This window comes from Setaria viridis, chromosome 5 (assembly GCF_005286985.2).
Source record: "Setaria viridis chromosome 5, Setaria_viridis_v4.0, whole genome shotgun sequence".
Lineage (NCBI taxonomy): Eukaryota > Viridiplantae > Streptophyta > Magnoliopsida > Poales > Poaceae > Setaria > Setaria viridis.
The window spans coordinates 32,292,650-32,310,780 of NC_048267.2; the positions used below are offsets into that span (position 1 = coordinate 32,292,650).

The 18,131-nt window shown below is 52.0% G+C and overlaps 2 protein-coding genes across 2 annotated transcripts; one reads left to right on the plus strand and one right to left on the minus strand.

Annotated features, from left to right (window-relative positions):
• The first annotated feature begins 10,393 nt into the window (after nucleotides 1–10,393).
• On the plus strand, nucleotides 10,394–13,335 carry LOC117857426 (rop guanine nucleotide exchange factor 12). The gene is made up of 7 exons (XM_034740082.2): nucleotides 10,394–11,223; nucleotides 11,351–11,467; nucleotides 11,557–11,711; nucleotides 11,813–11,887; nucleotides 12,007–12,270; nucleotides 12,353–12,664; nucleotides 12,748–13,335. The coding sequence occupies exons 1-7, from the start codon at nucleotides 10,941–10,943 to the stop codon at nucleotides 13,105–13,107; spliced, it is 1,566 nt and encodes a 521-aa protein (XP_034595973.1). The 5' UTR covers nucleotides 10,394–10,940; the 3' UTR covers nucleotides 13,108–13,335.
• A 20-nt stretch (nucleotides 13,336–13,355) lies between these two features.
• Nucleotides 13,356–17,083, minus strand: LOC117857428 (peroxiredoxin-2C). The gene is made up of 3 exons (XM_034740083.2): nucleotides 16,851–17,083; nucleotides 14,189–14,268; nucleotides 13,356–13,786 (listed from the first exon to the last, which is right to left on the minus strand). The coding sequence occupies exons 1-3, from the start codon at nucleotides 17,003–17,005 to the stop codon at nucleotides 13,533–13,535; spliced, it is 489 nt and encodes a 162-aa protein (XP_034595974.1). The 5' UTR covers nucleotides 17,006–17,083; the 3' UTR covers nucleotides 13,356–13,532.
• Nucleotides 17,084–18,131: the final 1,048 nt, after the last annotated feature.

Consider the following 18,131-nt stretch of genomic DNA (forward strand, 5'->3'; position numbering starts at 1 on the left):
TCCGACCCCGAGGCCGGGGATTCTTCGCCGACCCTCGCCGGCTCTGGATGGCGGATTGACGGCTTGAACTGGTCGCTGACGAAGACGCCATCGGGGGCGGGCATTCGGCCGGATGCTGCCTTCGCCAGCTCGTCGGCGGCTTCGTTGAAGCGCCTCGCGACGTGGTTGAGCTCCAGCCCGTCGAACTTGTCTTCAAGCTTGCGAACCTCGTTGCAGTAGGCTGCCATCTTGGGGTCGTGGAAGCTCCATTCCTTCATGACTTGCTCGACGACTAGCTGGGAGTCACCCTGGATGTCTAGCCGGCGGATGCCCAGCTCGATAGCGATGCGCAACCCGTTGAGGAGGGCCTCGTACTCGGCGACATTGTTGGACGCAAGGAAGTGGAGGCGGATCATGTACCTGATGCGCACGCCTAGAGGAGAGACGAAGATGAGACCCGCTCCGGCACGGGCCCTCATCAGCGATCCGTCGAAGTACATTGTCCAGTACTCCTGCTTCTCCAGCGCTGAAGGCGTTTGGGTCTCTGTCCACTCTGCTACGAAATCGGCGAGTACCTGGGACTTAATGGCGGTTCGGGGGGTGTATGTGATGCCTTGGTCCATGAGCTCGAGCGCCCACTTCGCGATCCGTCCCGTGGCGTCCTGGTTTCGGATTACCTCGCCTAGTGGGAACGATGAAACAACCGTCACCGGGTGGGAGGTGAAGTAGTGGCGCAGCTTCCTCTTCGTGATGAGGATGGCGTAGATGAGCTTCTGGATCTGCGGGTAACACGTCTTGGACTCGGACAGGACCTCGCTGATGAAATACACCGGGCGTTGCACCTTGAGAGCGTGTCCCTCCTCTTCTCGTTCCACCACCACGGCCGCGCTAACCACCTGGGTGGTCGCCGCGATATAAAGCAGGAGGGGCTCGTCGTCGGCCGGTGGGACCAGGATCGGGGCCTTCGTCAGGAGGTCCTTGAACCGGTCAAGTGCCTCTGGGCCTCGCCGGTCCATTCGAAGCAGTCAGTCTTCTTCAAGAGTCGATAGAGAGGAAGCCCCCACTCACCGAGGCGTGAGATGAAGCGGCTCAGGGCCGCTAAGCATCCCGTGACGCACTGGACTCCCTTCACGTTCCGGATCGGTCCCATGTCGCCGATGGCCGCTATCTTCTCCGGATTTGCTTCGATGCCGCGCACGGAGACGATGAAGCCTAACAGCATGCCCCTTGGGACTCCGAACACACATTTTTTGGGATTGAGCTTAATACGCTTATCCCTCAGCCTTTCGAAGGCTAGTTCAAGGTCGGGGACGAGCTGATCGCCCCTCTTGGATTTGACCACAATGTCATCAACGTAAGCCTCAACGGTCCGCCCGATGAGGTCCCCGAAGCACTTTAGCATGCATCGCTGCAAAGTAGCCCCCGCATTTTTGAGGCCGAATGGCATCTTAACGTAGCAGTAGGGGCCAAAGGGGGTGATGAAAGAGGTGGCGAGCTGGTCAGACTCTTTCATCGCGATCTGATGGTAGCCAGAATACGCGTCGAGAAAGCTGAGGGTTTCACACCCGGCGGTTGAGTCGACTATTTGATCTATGCGTGGCAAAGGAAACGGATCCTTTGGACACGCCTTGTTTAGACCGGTATAATCAACACACATCCTCCATTTCCCGTTCTTTTTCGGTACAAGAACAGGATTAGCTAGCCACTCGGGGTGGTACACTTGCTTGATGAATCCGGCCGTCAAAAGCTTCTGGAGCTCCTCGCCAATGGCCTTGCGCCTTTCCTCGTCGAAACGACGCAGTCCTTGCTTCACTGGCTTGGAGCCGGCCTTGATGTTCAAGGAGTGCTCGGCGACTTCTCTCGGAATGCCGGGCATGTCCGAGGGCTTCCACGCGAAGACGTCGCTGTTCGCGCGGAGGAAGTCAACGAGCGCGCTTTCCTATTTGGGGGATAAGGTGGCGCTGATCCGCACGACCCTGCCGTCGGAACTGCTGGGATCGAGGGGGACCTCCTTGATGCCTTCAGTGGGCTCGAAGGAGGTGGCCGGCTGCTTGGAGTCGGGCCGGTCCTCGGTGGCCTTCGCGAGCTGGACCGCCAGATTGCTCATGATGGTGATGGCCGTGGCGTACTCGCAGCATTTCACGTCGCACTCATACGCCTTCTGAAAGGTCGTGCCGATGGTGATGACCCCGTTGGGTCCCAGCAGCTTGAGCTTGAGGTAGGTGTAGTTGGGGATGGCCATGAACTTTGCGTAGCATGGCCGTCCCAAGATGGCGTGGTAGGTTCCACGGAACCCCACCACCTCGAAGGTGAGGACCTCCTTCCTGTAGTTGGAGGGGGTCCCGAAAGTAACGGGCAGGTTGATTTGCCCGAGAGGCATTGCCTGTTCCCCCGGCACGACGCCGTGGAACGGTGCCTTGCTGGGACGGAGGTGGGAACGGTCGATCCCCATAGCGTCGAGGGTCTCGGCGTAGAGGATGTTGAGGCCGCTGCCCCCATCCATGAGCACCTTGGTGAGGCGCGTCGTGCCGACGATGGGGTCGACGACGAGGGGGTAGCGTCCTGGATGCCAGACGCGTCCAGGGTGGTCGGACCGATCGAAGGTGATGGCCGGTCCCGACCAGTCGAGGAAGGCCGGCGTCGCCGGCTCGACCGCGTAGACCTCCCGGCGCTCCAGCTTCTGCTGGCGCTTGGAATCGTACGCCGCCGAGCCGCCGAAGATCACGAAGCAGCCGTCCACCTTTGGAAAGCCATCTTCCTTCTCTTCGTCGCCCTTCTTCTCCTCATCGGGCTTTCGCTTCCGGTCGTCCTTCACCGGATTGCCCACAAAGTACCTCTTCATGAGGTTGCAGTCTTTGTAGGCATGCTTCGCGGGGAACTCGTGGTTCGGGCACGGTCCCTCAAGCAGCTTGTCGAAGAAGCCAGGAGTGCCCTCGGGGGGCGGCTGTCCTCGCTTGCGCTCGACAGCGGCCACGAGGGGAGCCTCGCGCCGCTGCTTGCCCTTCTTCTTCTGCTGGCGGTTGGAGGTGCCTTCATCAACATCCTCCTCCCGCTTTGCCTTGCCTTTGGAGCGGTCGAAGATCGCCCCACCAGCCTCTTCGCCCGAGGCGTAGCTGGTGGCGATGTTGAGGAGCTCCTCCGTGGTTCGCGGGCCTCGGCGCCCCAGCTCGTGGACGAGGGGCCGACAGGAGGTTCCCACTAGGAAAGCCCCTATGACGTTGGCGTCCGCAACGTTGGAGAGCTCAGTGCGCTTCCTGGAGAAGCGCCGGATGTAGTCCTGGAGGGACTCGTCCGCTCCCTGGCGGCAGCTCCGGAGATCCCAGGAGTTGCCGGGGCGCGTGTAGGTGCCTTGGAAGTTTCCTATGAAGACCTCCTTCAGGAAGAGGGGTAGGTTGCGGATGATAAACAAGTCATCATCCGCCCCGCCGGCTTGACATGCAAGCCAGTAGTCACTGAGCCAAACCCCAGGGTTCGTCTCTCCTGAGTATTTGGCTACATTTGTTGGTTGCCTGAAGCACGGCGGAAAGGGCGCGTTCAAGATGCGCGCAGAGAAGGCCCAGGGCCCGACCAGGCCGGGGCTCGGGCTGCGGTCCTCCCTGCTGTCGTAGCGCCCGCCGCGGTGAACATGGTAGCCACGATCCACCCCGTCCTCTCTGTCCGCACGAGAGCGCCTCCGCGCGTTCAGGGTATCGCGGGCGTCGCGGACGGGGCCGACGCGCTGGTGAACGGATCGTGCCCCGCCTCCTGCGGATGTTTGCGTCCGCCGGGCGGACGCGGCCTGGTTTGCCCTAGGAGGGGGCTGGTGGACAGACTCCCCCCGTCTCTCCGGGGGCGCGTCGGGCGTCGCCCTGCTGGCGTTCTGCCCGCTTTGCCGGGACGCGGAACTTTCCGCCTGCTGGACGGCGGCGCATTCGAGCAAGTTGCGCATCTCTTGGCGTGCCCGTCGCTCCTCGGGCGTCGCCGGCTCGGGGAGTTGCCGGAGCAAGACCACCGCGGCTGCGACGTTTTGGCTGGCGCGGGCGAAGAGCTGGGGACGCTCTTCGTCCGCGCAAATGCGTTGCTGGACGTCGCGCGCCCGTTGTCGTGCTCCGCCCTCGTGGTGGGGATGCTCGACCTCTTGGCGGGAGGCTGCGCGCCCCTCCGGCTGCTGAGAGCACTCCGGGGCCCTTGGTAAGGCTCCGGTCGTGGCCGCGGCGCGCGAGGGGGGAGTCCCTTGTCTCCCCTCGGCGCCGTTGTCGTTGGACCCCTCGGAGTGCACGCCGGCCATGAGGCACTCACGCGAGGGGTGGGGCTCCCGTTGCTGGAGCCGGTGTCGGAGATCGTCCTCGCCGCGCCTGCGAGCTCGTTGCTCGCGGGCGACACGGTCATGGACCGTGTTAGGAGGCGGCCATAAGTCTTCGTGGCGTTGCTGTGGCGGAACCGCCCAACTTAAACTGGTTTAAGTGTGCCTAATTGCCGTCAGAACGGCAATTATCCGAAACGCACCTAAAACAGCATAAGTCCGGTAGTCCGTCGAGTGTCCTTGGGACTCCTCGAAGGATCCACGGCGTGTCTCATAACCATACATCAGGATAATATCCGCGATGGGATAATATCAACAAACATTACATTTTTACATACATACTTAAGAGGTACGAGTTATTACAAGACATAAGTTGAGGCAAACTTAGTGATGCAGAGTTAGACAAGTTCTAAGATTAAACATAAATAGTTCAGGAGAAGATGCGTAGGTGACTTTTCTCTAGGGTATTGCAAGACTCAAGTCAATACCCTAGGGCTTCGGGATCTCCTCCTCGGTAGCCTCCTGTGGAGCTTCTGAAAGATAACCACAAGGGGAAAACCCTGAGTACGGGGTACTCAGCAAGTCTTACCCGACTAACCAATATAATAGTTTTTCTTTGGAATGCATGTCAGCCTTTGGGTGTGCTTGGTTGACACAATTTTGCCGGAAAAGCTTACTACGAGTGAGGCCTTAGTTTCATCTTTTATTTAAGTTAAGTCATTACCTAACCATTCTAGATGATAACAAAAGTAAAAGCAATCATAGCTGTTAAATCATACAGTACTTGACAACAAGAGATTTTATATTGCATGAAGTAACACTACGATGCTCAACAGTGATCAAGTGCATTCATAACCGAGAATTGCGGCGATCCGGATCTAATTACATCCTGCAGGAGAGTACCCTGATCACCAGCATTATACGACTGTCCAGGTCGTACTAACAACCTCTCGATTAGCAAAGTCAATGATTAGGAATACGACTACCCGGACCCAGGGATGCACCCCCACATGGGACCCCACGTCTGGCCTGATCTCCATGTGAGTTTCAGGCTACACCCCTGCCAATCTCCAGCACGTCAAGCGCGGTACGAAGCATTCCTGATCATAGAATTTACTAATCTACTGGGCTTTACTGGTCCCATACCCAGTAAGTGATCAGATGCTTATCACTTGATCAAAAGTTAAGACACGAATCGGTCCTTATCCAGGTAAATCTAACGGACAGAACTACATCTCTAGCTTCTGTCCATTTCCATATTCCAAACTATCCTTCATAAGCAACATGTATGACTTAAGAGTTTTCCTTAAGGTTGGTAAACCAAGCATGTAAGCAAGTAAGCAATTCTAGACTTGGGTAGTTTCTAAGATTTGAACAAGTGGCAAAGATGTCCTTAAATCAAGGCATGATCATACACAAGAATAGGTTCCAATCAACTCCTAGACCTAGTGCATGCAATAAGCAAATAACCTATAACTAGTTACATGAAATAACGACTCCAAAATAGATAGGTATAAATGCACCGGGGCTTGCCTTGTTCGCTAAAAAGATTAGTAGAAGCTGACGGATTTGCTTCACAGGGAACAAACTCAAACACCTCGTCGGACTCCAAAGGTCCTTTTGAAAATTCCCAGTAATCTTCTTCCGGTGCTTCTGGATCTACGGCATATATACATGCAGGGGGTTAGAATGCAAACTTTTTGAATAACAGACTATACAACTTTCCTTCATGATAAAGTTGTAAGCCAACAAGGACTATACGACTTATCATGATAAAGTTGCAAGCCAACACACAAAAATCTAAAAAAGATTAACCTATACTTTTATTTTTCTTACTTAACCCTCCCTACAACTTTTCCTTTTAATTTTTAGAAAAAGTGGTAATTATTTTCTAACTTGAAAATCTAATTTCCTATGGGTTAAGAATTATTTGTGATTAATAAAGTATTATTCACATTTTATGCATTTTATAAATATTAAGTATTTACTTAATTACCTTACAAGGAAAGCATTAAATAAATACCTAAATTATTATTATTTTCCTAGAGTGTAAAAATCTTAATGCATAAAGGAAAATAAAACAAGCCTAACAAAATTGGTTTCACTAATTTTGGACACTCCTACAAATTTCTGTGATTAAAATGGTGTAAAACAAATTTAAACAAATTAATTTGCTAAAGGAAATCTAATTTTTCCTGAAAAATCGCCTGAAAACTTTTCTTACTCACCTACTCTCTACCCTTTCTCACGAACCGCTGGGCCCCACGGCGCGGACCCCACCTTCCCTATTCACCTATACCCGCCGGCCTTTTCTTCTCTCCGACGGGCTCCGCGGGCCGATTTCTTTTCTCTTTCTTTTCTGCAGCCCAACACCGGCCCACGGCCTCTTTTCTTTTTCTCCGTGACACCGGCCGGCTTCCACTGGGCCGTAGCGACACGCCGGCCCTTTTCTTTTACCAGCCAAACCGCGCGCGCGTGTTACTGGGCCTCAGGGTCGCGGCCCAGCAACCGACTGCGCTCGGCCTGTCCGCTCTGGCCGCGCCTCCTTTCCTTCCACTGACGCGCGGGCCCTAGCTCCAGCATCTTCCCCTACCTCCCGCCAAAACGCGTCCAAGACAGGGGGCGGCGCGGCTCGCCGGCCGGCGCCCTCCCGGTGGCGGGACTAGGTCGCGACACCAACCCTAGACCTATACGACCTCGTGCGCGGCAACAGCTCCCCGGGAGATGGCCGGAGCCATCCCCTCCACAGCGACAGGCGGCGACTCCTTCGGCCGGTCGTGGCTTCTTGCGACATCGACACCACTGACTCAAACATCTACCCCTACACCATCCTAGGACCCTAAGGACTCGACTACAACTATTCAGGAAGAAAGAGAGATAGCGCAAGGTGGTTCTCACCGTGAGCGGGCGGCGCGACGGCGGCGGACAGAAGCGGCGGCGAGCACGGCTACTCCGGCAAGGATGTGGGACAACGACTGGCCCGGGGTGTAGCTGGGGTGTCTGTGGAGGAGTGGGCGAGAGGAATCGACGGAAGCTGCGGGGAGGCAGTGGAATTTTGCCCGGCGGCGGTGCTTGGACAGAGGAGAGCGGGCGCGGTAAAAAGAGGAGATGGTGAAACGGCGGCGCGGGAGCAATAACTATTCAAGCGATTCACCCCTCGCATGGACGACACCGTGGCCTACCCGTAGGCTTGCGTGGTGAGGAGGTGGCCTAGCTAGTTGCCCTGGCGGTCGACCGATGACGGCGGCGGCGACACGTCTGGAGCTCTGTCACCGCCCGTGACCTTCAGAACCGCGTCGTGGTTGATCTTTGATCCAACGGCACACCGATGCTTAAAGAAAGTTACAGATAAACTCAAATTCTCCATCTTTTGTTTTGGCTCCATCCCGAGATAATCATCAAACCAGTGGAATTTTGGAGATGTTGCTTGAGTTGGTTCTGAATTCGACTGAATCAGAGATTCAGTTCGTCAGTTATCGACAGTGGTGTCGATCTCACTTGTTAATCCAATTCAGTGGCCTAAACCTTGTTTTTCCAATCCAACTTCTACCTAAACATGTTCTACTATGTCCCAACGTTCCATTTTGCTCATGAACAAGTATCTCTTTTGATCTAAATTGCTCTGAATTCGAGCTCCATGTCGATGCCTTGCTGCTGTTCAGACTTAGTCAAAATTCAGAGTTTCAGTTAACCTGTGATTTTATGCTGACTTTGGGCTGGAATTCGACTTCCTTCCTGTTTCTGATCCTGGCCAACAACACCCAAATCTTGTAGTCCAAAGTTCACACTTCAATATGGTATAGTTGTCATGGTGCACTTAGTTGCAAAATTCTCCAGAAATGAATTTTGAAAACAGACTCTGCTGCTGTTTTTCTGGACTGCTGTTTTCGGACGGTGAACAGTAAACAGCATTCTTCTTTTTCTTTTTCTTTCTCTAATTCTTTTGTGATATTTGGCACCAATCTAGCTCCAAATTTTTGATCCCATAATTCCAAATAATCTCACACTTGTATTCCACATGTTTGACAAATTTTTTTCTGAATTTCAATTTGAAATTCAAATTTCGGTCAAATTTGGCCGAATTTGATCTTTTGCCAATTTCTTTTCTTTTTCTTTTGGATTTCTTTCAAATTTCTCATAGTTATTTTTAATACCTCAAATGGCACTTATTACAGTTGCGTAGCCCGAAAAGCCGTCCTCCTGGGAGAGGCCCTCTGGTGTGCGCCCGGTCGCTCGCCGCTGTCCCGGCGGCGGGGCCAAGGACGGCGGGACGAGCGGGCAAGACGAGGATAGGGATCAGCTCGATCCCTTCCCCGGTGGCGAGGAAGTCCAGACTCCCGAAACGAATCAGGGAGCCCGGAGCGAAGCTGATCTCATGATTGGCCATCTAAAGCCGGAGATGTACGTGCAAAGCCCCCCTACCTGGCGCGCCAACTGTCGTTGTCAAGATTTGTGGATCTAGACTTAGACTAGTAAATTTCTTTTATGCGCGTAAGGCTTTGGATGGTGGCGTGGGAGACACGGGGTTAGACTGGTTCGGGCAAGGGAAGCCCTACGTTCAGTATCGAGGATGCTCGTATTGCCCACGCGGGGTTCTATAGTAGGGGTTACAGATCAACGAGAGAGGGACTGATCCCAGGTCTCTTGAAAGGTGCTCGTACTCTAAGGGAATGTGAGAGTGTACTCTTGTCTGGAGGGAGAAGAAGCCGTCCCCGTCTCTGGCCCCCGATGCCCCTTTTATATCGTGAGGGGGCTGTCGGGGTTACAGCTGAGACCGGGTGATGAGAGTAGTAAAGAGTTTAAACGTAGTATGGTAAAAATACGTCACGAAGGGAGGAACCAAGTTCCTAGGCGCCCGGCGCCCTCGCCGGCCTCTGGTGTCTGCCGGCACGTATGCTGGAGGAGGAGGGCGGCCGTGCGCCAACTGTCGTTGCGCCCTACATATAGCTTCTTCGGTGTCTGTAGGCGCCGGGTCATGATGAGGGCGTTTCGTCGCCACTCCGGTGTCCGTTGGGAGGGACGGCGGATGTCGCCGTCTCGATGATGGCTCGCGGAGAGAGGGCGTCACATCCCTGCTGCCGGGCGCGCGGGTCCCGAGAACGGGCGAGTCTTCCCTCTGCTCCAGATGGCGCAGGCCATGAGTACCCTGCGGCGAATGGAAGGAAACCGCCGGTACTGTAGCTTGTACAGTGTGGTTGTGCATGGGTACTTGCAGCGGGTTGCGCGAGGAGCGCGGTCATCCTTCTTCCTGCCAGACCTGCGGCGCATTTATGACGAGGTCGACAAGGGGGACCCACGGGATCGTTACCCTGATCACCCGGTCCGCGCCCGAGGGGGATATCTGTCTTGGGGGCCCCAGTGAGTCCGACCCCCGTGCCCAGGGTCGGGCGAGGCGGAACCTTGTGGCGAGGGGTCGGGCGCCCCCGACCCCGGGGTCGCGGTCGGACGAGGCGGAGCCTTGCGGCGGGAGGTCGGACGGTCCCGACCCTGGGACTGCAGTCGGGCGAGGCGAGTCCCACTTATGTTGGGCTTGACGGCGATTTCGTTATCCCGGGTGGAACTGGTCCTTCATGATTGTCTCATGATTGTTTCTTTAAGCGGTATTTAGGAGATCGTTAATATTTCCCCCCAACAAGATCTGACAAGATCTGACAAATTTTTTTATGTACCCTCTATCTTGGTGACTCCTACCACCGAATTTGTTGCCTGCAACTAACCCGCCTTCGACAAACTGTTGGTCACACTAGCTTTGCCCCTTTTCAATCTTCACTGTTGCTTCACTACCCCGGCTAGTAGCATTTGTGCCATCTTGCCTCCGAGCCCACTACCTCCAAATTAGCTACTCCTCCGTCCCAAATTACTATTTATTTTAGCTTTCGTAGTTACATAAGTTTTGCTTTATATTTAGATATAATATATATCTATGTACATATCAAAAGCTATGTACCAAGTCAAAACGAATAGTAATTTGGAACGGAGGGAGTAATTTCCAAATCCTAATTTGAAATACATATTTACCTTTAATTATTATGGAATGTAGTTCAAATTCGATTAGTGAGCGAAGAGGCTTGCAATCTAGAAACCTCGAACTTTTCCGTGAATGCAAAAACATTTTTCACCCTCTCTAAAAAAAGCATTTTATCACAAGCTGCTCAATTGCATGTGCAAACGCAAACCGGGAAAACGATCACGCGGGCTCTGCCGGAAGACGAGGGAGGAAAAATAGAGCAGGCTGCTTAATTTTGGCCGCTAACAATGGCGCGTCCCTGCTTGCCTCTGGTTTTCCAACTTTGGCTTGCTCCCCAACATGACCACGCCCTGCCCCCATCGCGAGTTCGCGGCGCTGGCATCCAATCCATCGTACGTGCGCGCGCCTGTGGCCGGCGAGCACTGGCCATGCACGCGCGCACAACGCACGCAGCAGCGCAAAAACTTCAGGGCCTCCCCTTCCTCTAGCCGTAGTCGTCGTCGTCGAGGCGGCAGGCAGGGCCGGCCGGTCTCCTGCCTCGCACGACCGGGCCCCCGTCGTCCGCCGAGCACCGGCGGCAAGCCCATGTACGCCTGACGCGTCCAGCTAGCTCGCTCACACAACGTCTCGACCCTGCTCCGCCGCGTCGGCATCGGCGCGCGCCCGTGCGCGGGCGCGTGCGGCACGGTTTCCCCGTGACATGATCCTGTGATGGTTGGGGGATTCCTGCGGCGCGGCCACAGCCTTGACAGGTTCCTGTCGAGGACGCGGCGCGCCGTGTCGCCCAGCCCCTCGTTCTCGTCCCCGCCATCGTCTCCGCGCGGCAGCAGCGTCAGGAGCGGGATGGCTGAGGACGATGACGACACGGCCACCGCCGCGCCCCTGCAGAAGCGGGTGCTGTCGAGGAGCCACGGCTCGCGGGCCATCTCCGGCCGCCTCCATGACCTGCCACCGGTGCCGTCGAGAATCGTCCGCGACAGCGGGCCGCCTTCAGGTGATCACCAATTCACCATTGCTAATAATGCTGTTGTTCGCTTCACTAATCGAACGGCAGCTCTGCTCAAACCTTGTATCTCCCAAGAATTTCTCAGACTGGCTAACCTGTGTCGGATTGTCTGCAGACTTGGATTTGATGAAGGAGAAGTTCACCAAGCTGCTGCTTGGGGAGGACATGTCTGGCACGGGCAAAGGGGTCTCCTCTGCTCTCGCCCTATCCAACGCCATCACAAATCTTGCAGGCAAGCACACATTTCCCCACCATTAAAATGTTGTTTCTTTACTACCCGACCAATTGCATAAATCTTCTTCACAATGGTGAAAATTGCAGCTTCCATATTCGGGGAACAGCGCCGCCTCGAGCCCATGTCGGCAGATCGGAGAGCGCGGTGGAACAAGGAGATCGACTGGCTCCTGTCCGTCACCGACCACATCGTCGAATTCGCCCCGTCGCAACAAGTATCCGAGGATGGGACCAACATGGAGGTCAGCCATGAGATCGATGTTACGCCATTGATTCTGACCAATTTTTTCACTCTGAAACCGCGCTTTGTAACCTCCTGCATTTCGTCCTTGTTCCCAACCAGGTGATGGGCACCCAGCAGCGCGGGGATCTCCTCGTCAACATCCCGGCCCTGCGAAAACTCGACGCGATGCTACTCGTAAGCATGGCCGTGCTCTGTTCATCTTTGCTTAGAGCTCGCCGAACCAATGTGCATGCAGGTCAACACTTTGTTCATCTGAATTCACCTGGCACTTTGTTTTTCTGTGCGTGGAACAGGAGTACCTTGACAGTTTCCACGAGGCCCAGGAGTTCTGGTACGTGGCGAAAGACGCGGACGGGGGCGAGGACGACGACTCGTGCGACAAGTGGTGGATCCCGACCGCCAGGGTTCCTGATGAGGGCCTGTCGGACGCGTCCAAAAAGTTCCTTCAGCACCAGAAGGAGCTTGTTGGGCAAGTGCTCAAGGCGGCCATAGCCATCAACGCTGATGTCATCACAGAGATGGAGATCCCCGAAGAGTATATCGAGTCTCTGCCAAAGGTGATCCATAAGATCCTCTCAACAGGAAGCTGCTAAAAACCATGCAAATTCCAAGGCTAATGCATCAGCACTAATCTTGCAGAATGGGAGGTCCATTCTTGGGGACTCGATGTACAGAATCATAACCGGTGACATTTTCGACCCCAATGAGCTCCTAAATTCAGTAGACCTATCAACGGAGCACAAGATCGTCGACCTCAAAGACCAAATCGAGGCCTCCGTCGTCATCTGGCAGAGGAAGATATGCAACAAGCTGTCGTGGGGCTCCGGTGTCAGCTTGGAGAAGCGAGAGGAGTTCGAGGAGCGAGCACAGACGACGCTCCTCATCCTCAAGCACAAGTTCCCTGGCATCCCTCAATCTACACTCGACATAAGCAAGATCCAGCACAACAAGGTGAGCCAACATTTTTCAGCTACTTTTCGGATCCGCTACAGTGTCCTTTTACTCCTGCCCCTGAATGTGTCGCTTTGTTTCAGGATGTTGGGTTTGCCATCTTGGAGAGCTACTCCAGGACCCTTGAGAGCTTAGCCTTTGCAGTTTTATCTCGGATAGAAGACGTTCTCCATGCCGACGCCGTCGCTCGGGATCCCAAGCGCACCAAATCGAGGACTAGCCTAGAGTCTCCTCTTCTTGATGCGACGGCCGAAGCCGAGACGGCACACCACAGCACCGTGCACTGGCAAGATCAAGATCTTGAGGACGGTGAGCGGCATCCACAGGCCGCAGAGGACAACTGTGGGAAGCTGAAGAGGGTTCACCGGGTCGCGACCAAGAAATTTTTGCACTCACAAAAAATCGACGTGGCGAGTGGGTTAAGAAGCTTTACGCACAGATAGCACATAGCAGCTGTGCTGGGAAAAATTAACAATTGCGTGCATGGACATGCTAAAATGGTGCCTTGTAATTCGGAAGGGGACCTGTAAATAGCTCAAATTTAATAGAGGGCCCAGGGGATTTGGGGTTTGGCCAGGAGATGACATGCGTTCCTGTCCGATTTACTTAGCGCATACAAACTGCATTACTTTTCACGGTTCATGGTGAGGACTGATAACAACGCTAGCGAATATAACACACGAATAGCATATTGTGCACATGTAAACAGCATAGCATATAACATCGGTTATAGCCTCCAAAAGTTTCATCCAGTGCATATAGAACTAGGTCTTGTCCATTGACAAGTTATTTGCGACATAGCAGACGAGTTCAAACAAGACAGACTGAAGTGGACAACACTGCTGCGCTTTTACACTAGCTGAAACTCCTACAGCGCTTTCAGGATCTCCTCAGCACCAGAGATTGTGAACTGGCCGCCTTCCTCGATGTTTGCAACAGTGACCTTGAGGTTGTCAGCCAGGAGAGCAAACCGTCTTGAGCGAATGCCCAATCCTTTCTCTGTAAGGTCGAGCTCGAGACCGAGTGCCTTGGTGTAAGCTCCCGATCCATCAGCAAGGAACTTCACATGCTTGTTCTCAGGGTATGTCTTTGCCCATGCCTTCATGACAAAGGGGTCATTAACTGCAAACCACAAAATAGCGAGTTATGTACTATTCTTGCATGGGTACTTTTTTTTATCAAGGTTATAAGCATAACACAGCAAATTAAGCGGTAATCGTTATGTGTAACAGGATAGTAGCTTCTGGATTATAGATGTATAATGTCTGAAATTACCAAAGCAGCATTAGTCTCCAGGCATTGTTTACAGGATTTGCATTGTATCATATATATAATTCTTTATGTAAATAACTGACAAAATACATAACTCTGTTGTGTGATGTCACACAGAGCTACCTTACAGCTATTCAGAGCAATTAAATGCCACAGTTTCTGAAAGCAATATAAGTCTATATTCTATGCTCAGCTCAAGATCAATGTCACCCATGATATATATATAAAAGCAAAGATAGGCCAGCAACCTACCACTGATGAGCAGGATTTCATCTACACCCTTGGCTTTGAGCTGCTCAGACTGTGTAATGAAGCCTGGCACATGCTGCATGCTGCAAACATAAAAGAAAGACACAGCATAACATAGCCTGAGTACTTAGCTTTTTCACAAAATGAAATGACACAGAGATACAAGAGCAATAAACTCTTAGCTTAAGTTAGCGGTAAAGACAACACATCATAACACAACAAGAGTACTTAGATGTTTCAAAAATAAATGACACAGAGATACAGGAGCAATAAAACTCGTAGCTTAAGTCAGCGGTATCACCTTCAATATTGTTAGTTTAGCAATTTGTCATGAAAATTATCAAATTCATGCAGGTAACCAATTGTACACTGATATCAGGAATTAACCTACTTTTAGTTAAGTTGTCTATCTGTAAATGACTAAAACTCAAAGCACATACAGTGACTTGCAAAAATTGAATCATGATTGTAAATAATCTCAGGAGGCTGGCTCATACAGAGCTTGACCTGGTTAATTTTGTAATGCATCTCCATTTTCAATTCACTAGGTTTTCTTTCAGTAATTGTGCATAGGTTTGCACATGTGCTCACCAGATCCAATGACGAACATTTTTTTTGAGCGATACACGTATGCCAAATTACCAATTGAGGTGATCAATATAGAAAACTAGCACATGCAGAGGTGGAAAATAGAGAGAAACCATAGCCAACAGCCATAACATAACCAACATCCCAGGCTCCCAGCCTAGTTCACGGCAGGAACCTTTTTTAAAGAAATGAAACCCCATTTCTTGGTTCCCCAAAGTACAAGGAGAATTTTTTCGATAATTTCTAATAATTTCTGGGCCTCCAACAGTTAGCCTATAACAGAAAGAAGTGAACATTTCGCTAGACCAATGTGCAATTCTTAAAGTGAGGAGTATGCATTTGAGACTTATTTTTACAATTCACCACATATGCTTGAGTAAGTGCAATAACCTTTGTTTTTCTAAATTTTATCAACATGCCATCCAAACTATCACGTTCATAGAGGTTACCAAGTTCATGCTAATGTTAGGTGTTAAGTTGTCTTTAGTTGAGCAATGAGCAATCTACACTGAAAATGGTCAAAAACTCAAAGTAAGCTGTAATTTGCATTAAACTGAAATCATGGTGGTCAATTTACTAGATAAAGTTAAAGAGATGCATAGGGAAACTACAAGCCTGAAAGTTATACTGGTGTTTATCAGTATTCAACTTCCTCTGTTAAAAAGACAACTAGGAAAGGAGATAGTGTCAGCAACAACATAGCCTGAAAGTTATACTGGTGCATTCCAATATACAACCCTCTCTGTTCAAAAGACAACTAGGAAAGGAGATCAAGTCCGCACCAACATGATTCATTCACTGTGGGAGGGGACACTGGAGCAGTACTTGCACCGCGGCTGCTGATCTTTCTTAACAATCAGCACGTGCAGAGGGCTTTCATAACACATTATCTTCCCAAAATTGTAAAAAAGGTGTTGCTTGAAGGCCCAGACCTCGACAACATCATTCTCCTTCAAGCTGCACCGTTTGATGAAATCAAGGTACCCCTCCCCCTTGATGATCACAGATTTCTTGCTGTCCCAACGTAGTAGCAGAAGCTCCTTGTCACCAGCAATGAGATCCACGAGCTTCATACGCAGCCCTCCGTGTTCCCTTCCCGTCATCTTCTTATTCTTCCCCTGCTCCCCCTGTTCCTCAGCAGCGCCATTGTCAGGTTCTGATTGCCACCTCAGCGTTTTTGGCGTCGTGGCTATCTCATGGAGCAGGTTGGCAGATTGAAGGTCCTCAGGTGATAGGATCTTGTGGAGGACGCACACATCGCCATCGCCAGGGAGACGGAATCGGTTCTGCTGCCCGTTGAGGTCAGAGTTTTTCAATATCCTTTCGCCAACAAAGTGCACCGGCAGGTCAGCCCGGAGCTTCAGCTCCAAGAGGTAATGCTTGCGCAAGCAGGGTGGCTCTTCCCTGCCAGCAGCCAGCGGGACAGCTTTTAGGGGTAAGGCATGGATGTGCGGTGCCTTGTATAAGACCATGGCACCAGCCTCAGCCGGCGGGCCAGCTGGGAGCGTCCGCTTGGTTCGCTCCTCTACGGCGGGAACAGGGTCGTCGATAACCATCGCACGTGCCCGCTTGCAGCCGGCCGAGCACGTCATCGTCGTCGTCGGGACCATCGCGTATGCCGTTGCATGGAGGATGGCCGCATGCCCAAGCTATATAGCGAAAATGCCCCCCACCCCGATCCCAATCAGGACCAGAACTACGACTTCGACTCCAATTAGCACAGGAACCAGAAAGTACCACCCGGGTTGGGTTGGGTTGGGTTGGGTTGTGAAACCAACCGGTTTCCCAACACGAATTGAGGACGCGAAGCTTTCCGTCGTCGATCTGCTTGCTTAAAACCCAATCTCTAGTATCCATTCCGAATTCCAACTAACTCCTCGAGAATCACGGGACAGAGTCCCAACACGCAACAAGACCTAGAAAGATTTAATTTTTTCCCCCAACAAAAAACACGGGGTCGAAACCCCAGTCCCATTCCCGCTAAAGCGAGGCCGCATGTGACCAAAAAGCTACGAGATCTCCGAGGAAGCGGGAGGAGGGTGGAAGAGACGGAGACGGGAAGAGGGGGGGCACGGACCTGCAGGTGGGCGTGAAGGCGCCGGGCACGCCGAAGAGGATGACCTTCTTGCCGGCGGCGAGCGCGTGGACGGAGACCTGCTGCAGCTGGTCGCTCTCGTCGAACCACCCCAGCTGGCCGTCGGGGAGGGAGTCGCCGACGGCGATCGGAGCCATGGCCGTGCCGGAGCGGGGGGATGCAGCGCGGCGAGTGAGGACTTGATTGTGGGCAGTGGTGGACTGGTGGGTGGGCAGATGGCCTCACCTGGGGTATTTGTGGGAGGCGTGGCCCGCGTGTGAACGCAATAATGTTGGCGAATATGCCGCGGGCTGCGACGCGAGCAGGTGGCCCGGGGAAATTGGACTTTTTATTCGGTGGTGCAAGACTAGCCGCCGGCTGAAATTCCGAAGGAAAAAAGGACAGGTTTGTTTAGTTTGCGCCGTCGTTGGCGCATACAGCGAAGGGAGAATCCACGACGACGAGGTCTTTCCCGCCGATGACACCGTCACCGCTCCCGGTAAAAATAGTGTTGAAAATCAAACGAAAAGGTTCTGGTTGTGCAAGTGTAGATCGGCTAGACGGGAGCTCCATCACGTGCCATGCTTCCATCGTCAACGCCTTCGAGGCGTGCGGGTACTGTTGGCAGCCGGGCTGCTACCAAAGTGAAACGGCTGTCCCCGTCATGCCATTCTTCTGGCTCGAATTGAAAAGTACGCTGCTGCGGCTTTGTATTTCAATGTATTGGATGGTGGAGCTTGAGATCCTCCTTGCGACGCTGCTCCATGCTATTTCAAATATACTCTATCTATCCTAAATTATACTCCCTCCCTCCGTTCTAAATTGTAAGTCATTCCAAGAATTTTGGAGAGTCAAAGTATCTCAAGTTTGATCAAATTTATATGATAATATAATAACATTTATGATGTCAACTAAGTATCATTAGATTCTTTATCAATTATATTTTCATAGTATATCTATTTGATGTCATAAATCTTTATATTTTTCTCTATAATTTTGGTCAAACTTGAGTTGTTTTGACTCTCCAAGATTCTTGGAATGAATTACAATTTGGCGGAGGGAGTAGGTCTTTTTGATATTTTTTAGTTTATATTTTTTTATACATATAGATTTGGATTTGCACTAGACAATAAATATATACAATAAAAATACACAATAAATATATACATATATACAATAAATACACAATAAAAAATATGTACCTCGAAAAGTCTAAAAATCAACATATAATTTGAAAAAGAAAGGAGCAGATCGTTTTACAATTCTAGTCAGTCAAGTTTCTTT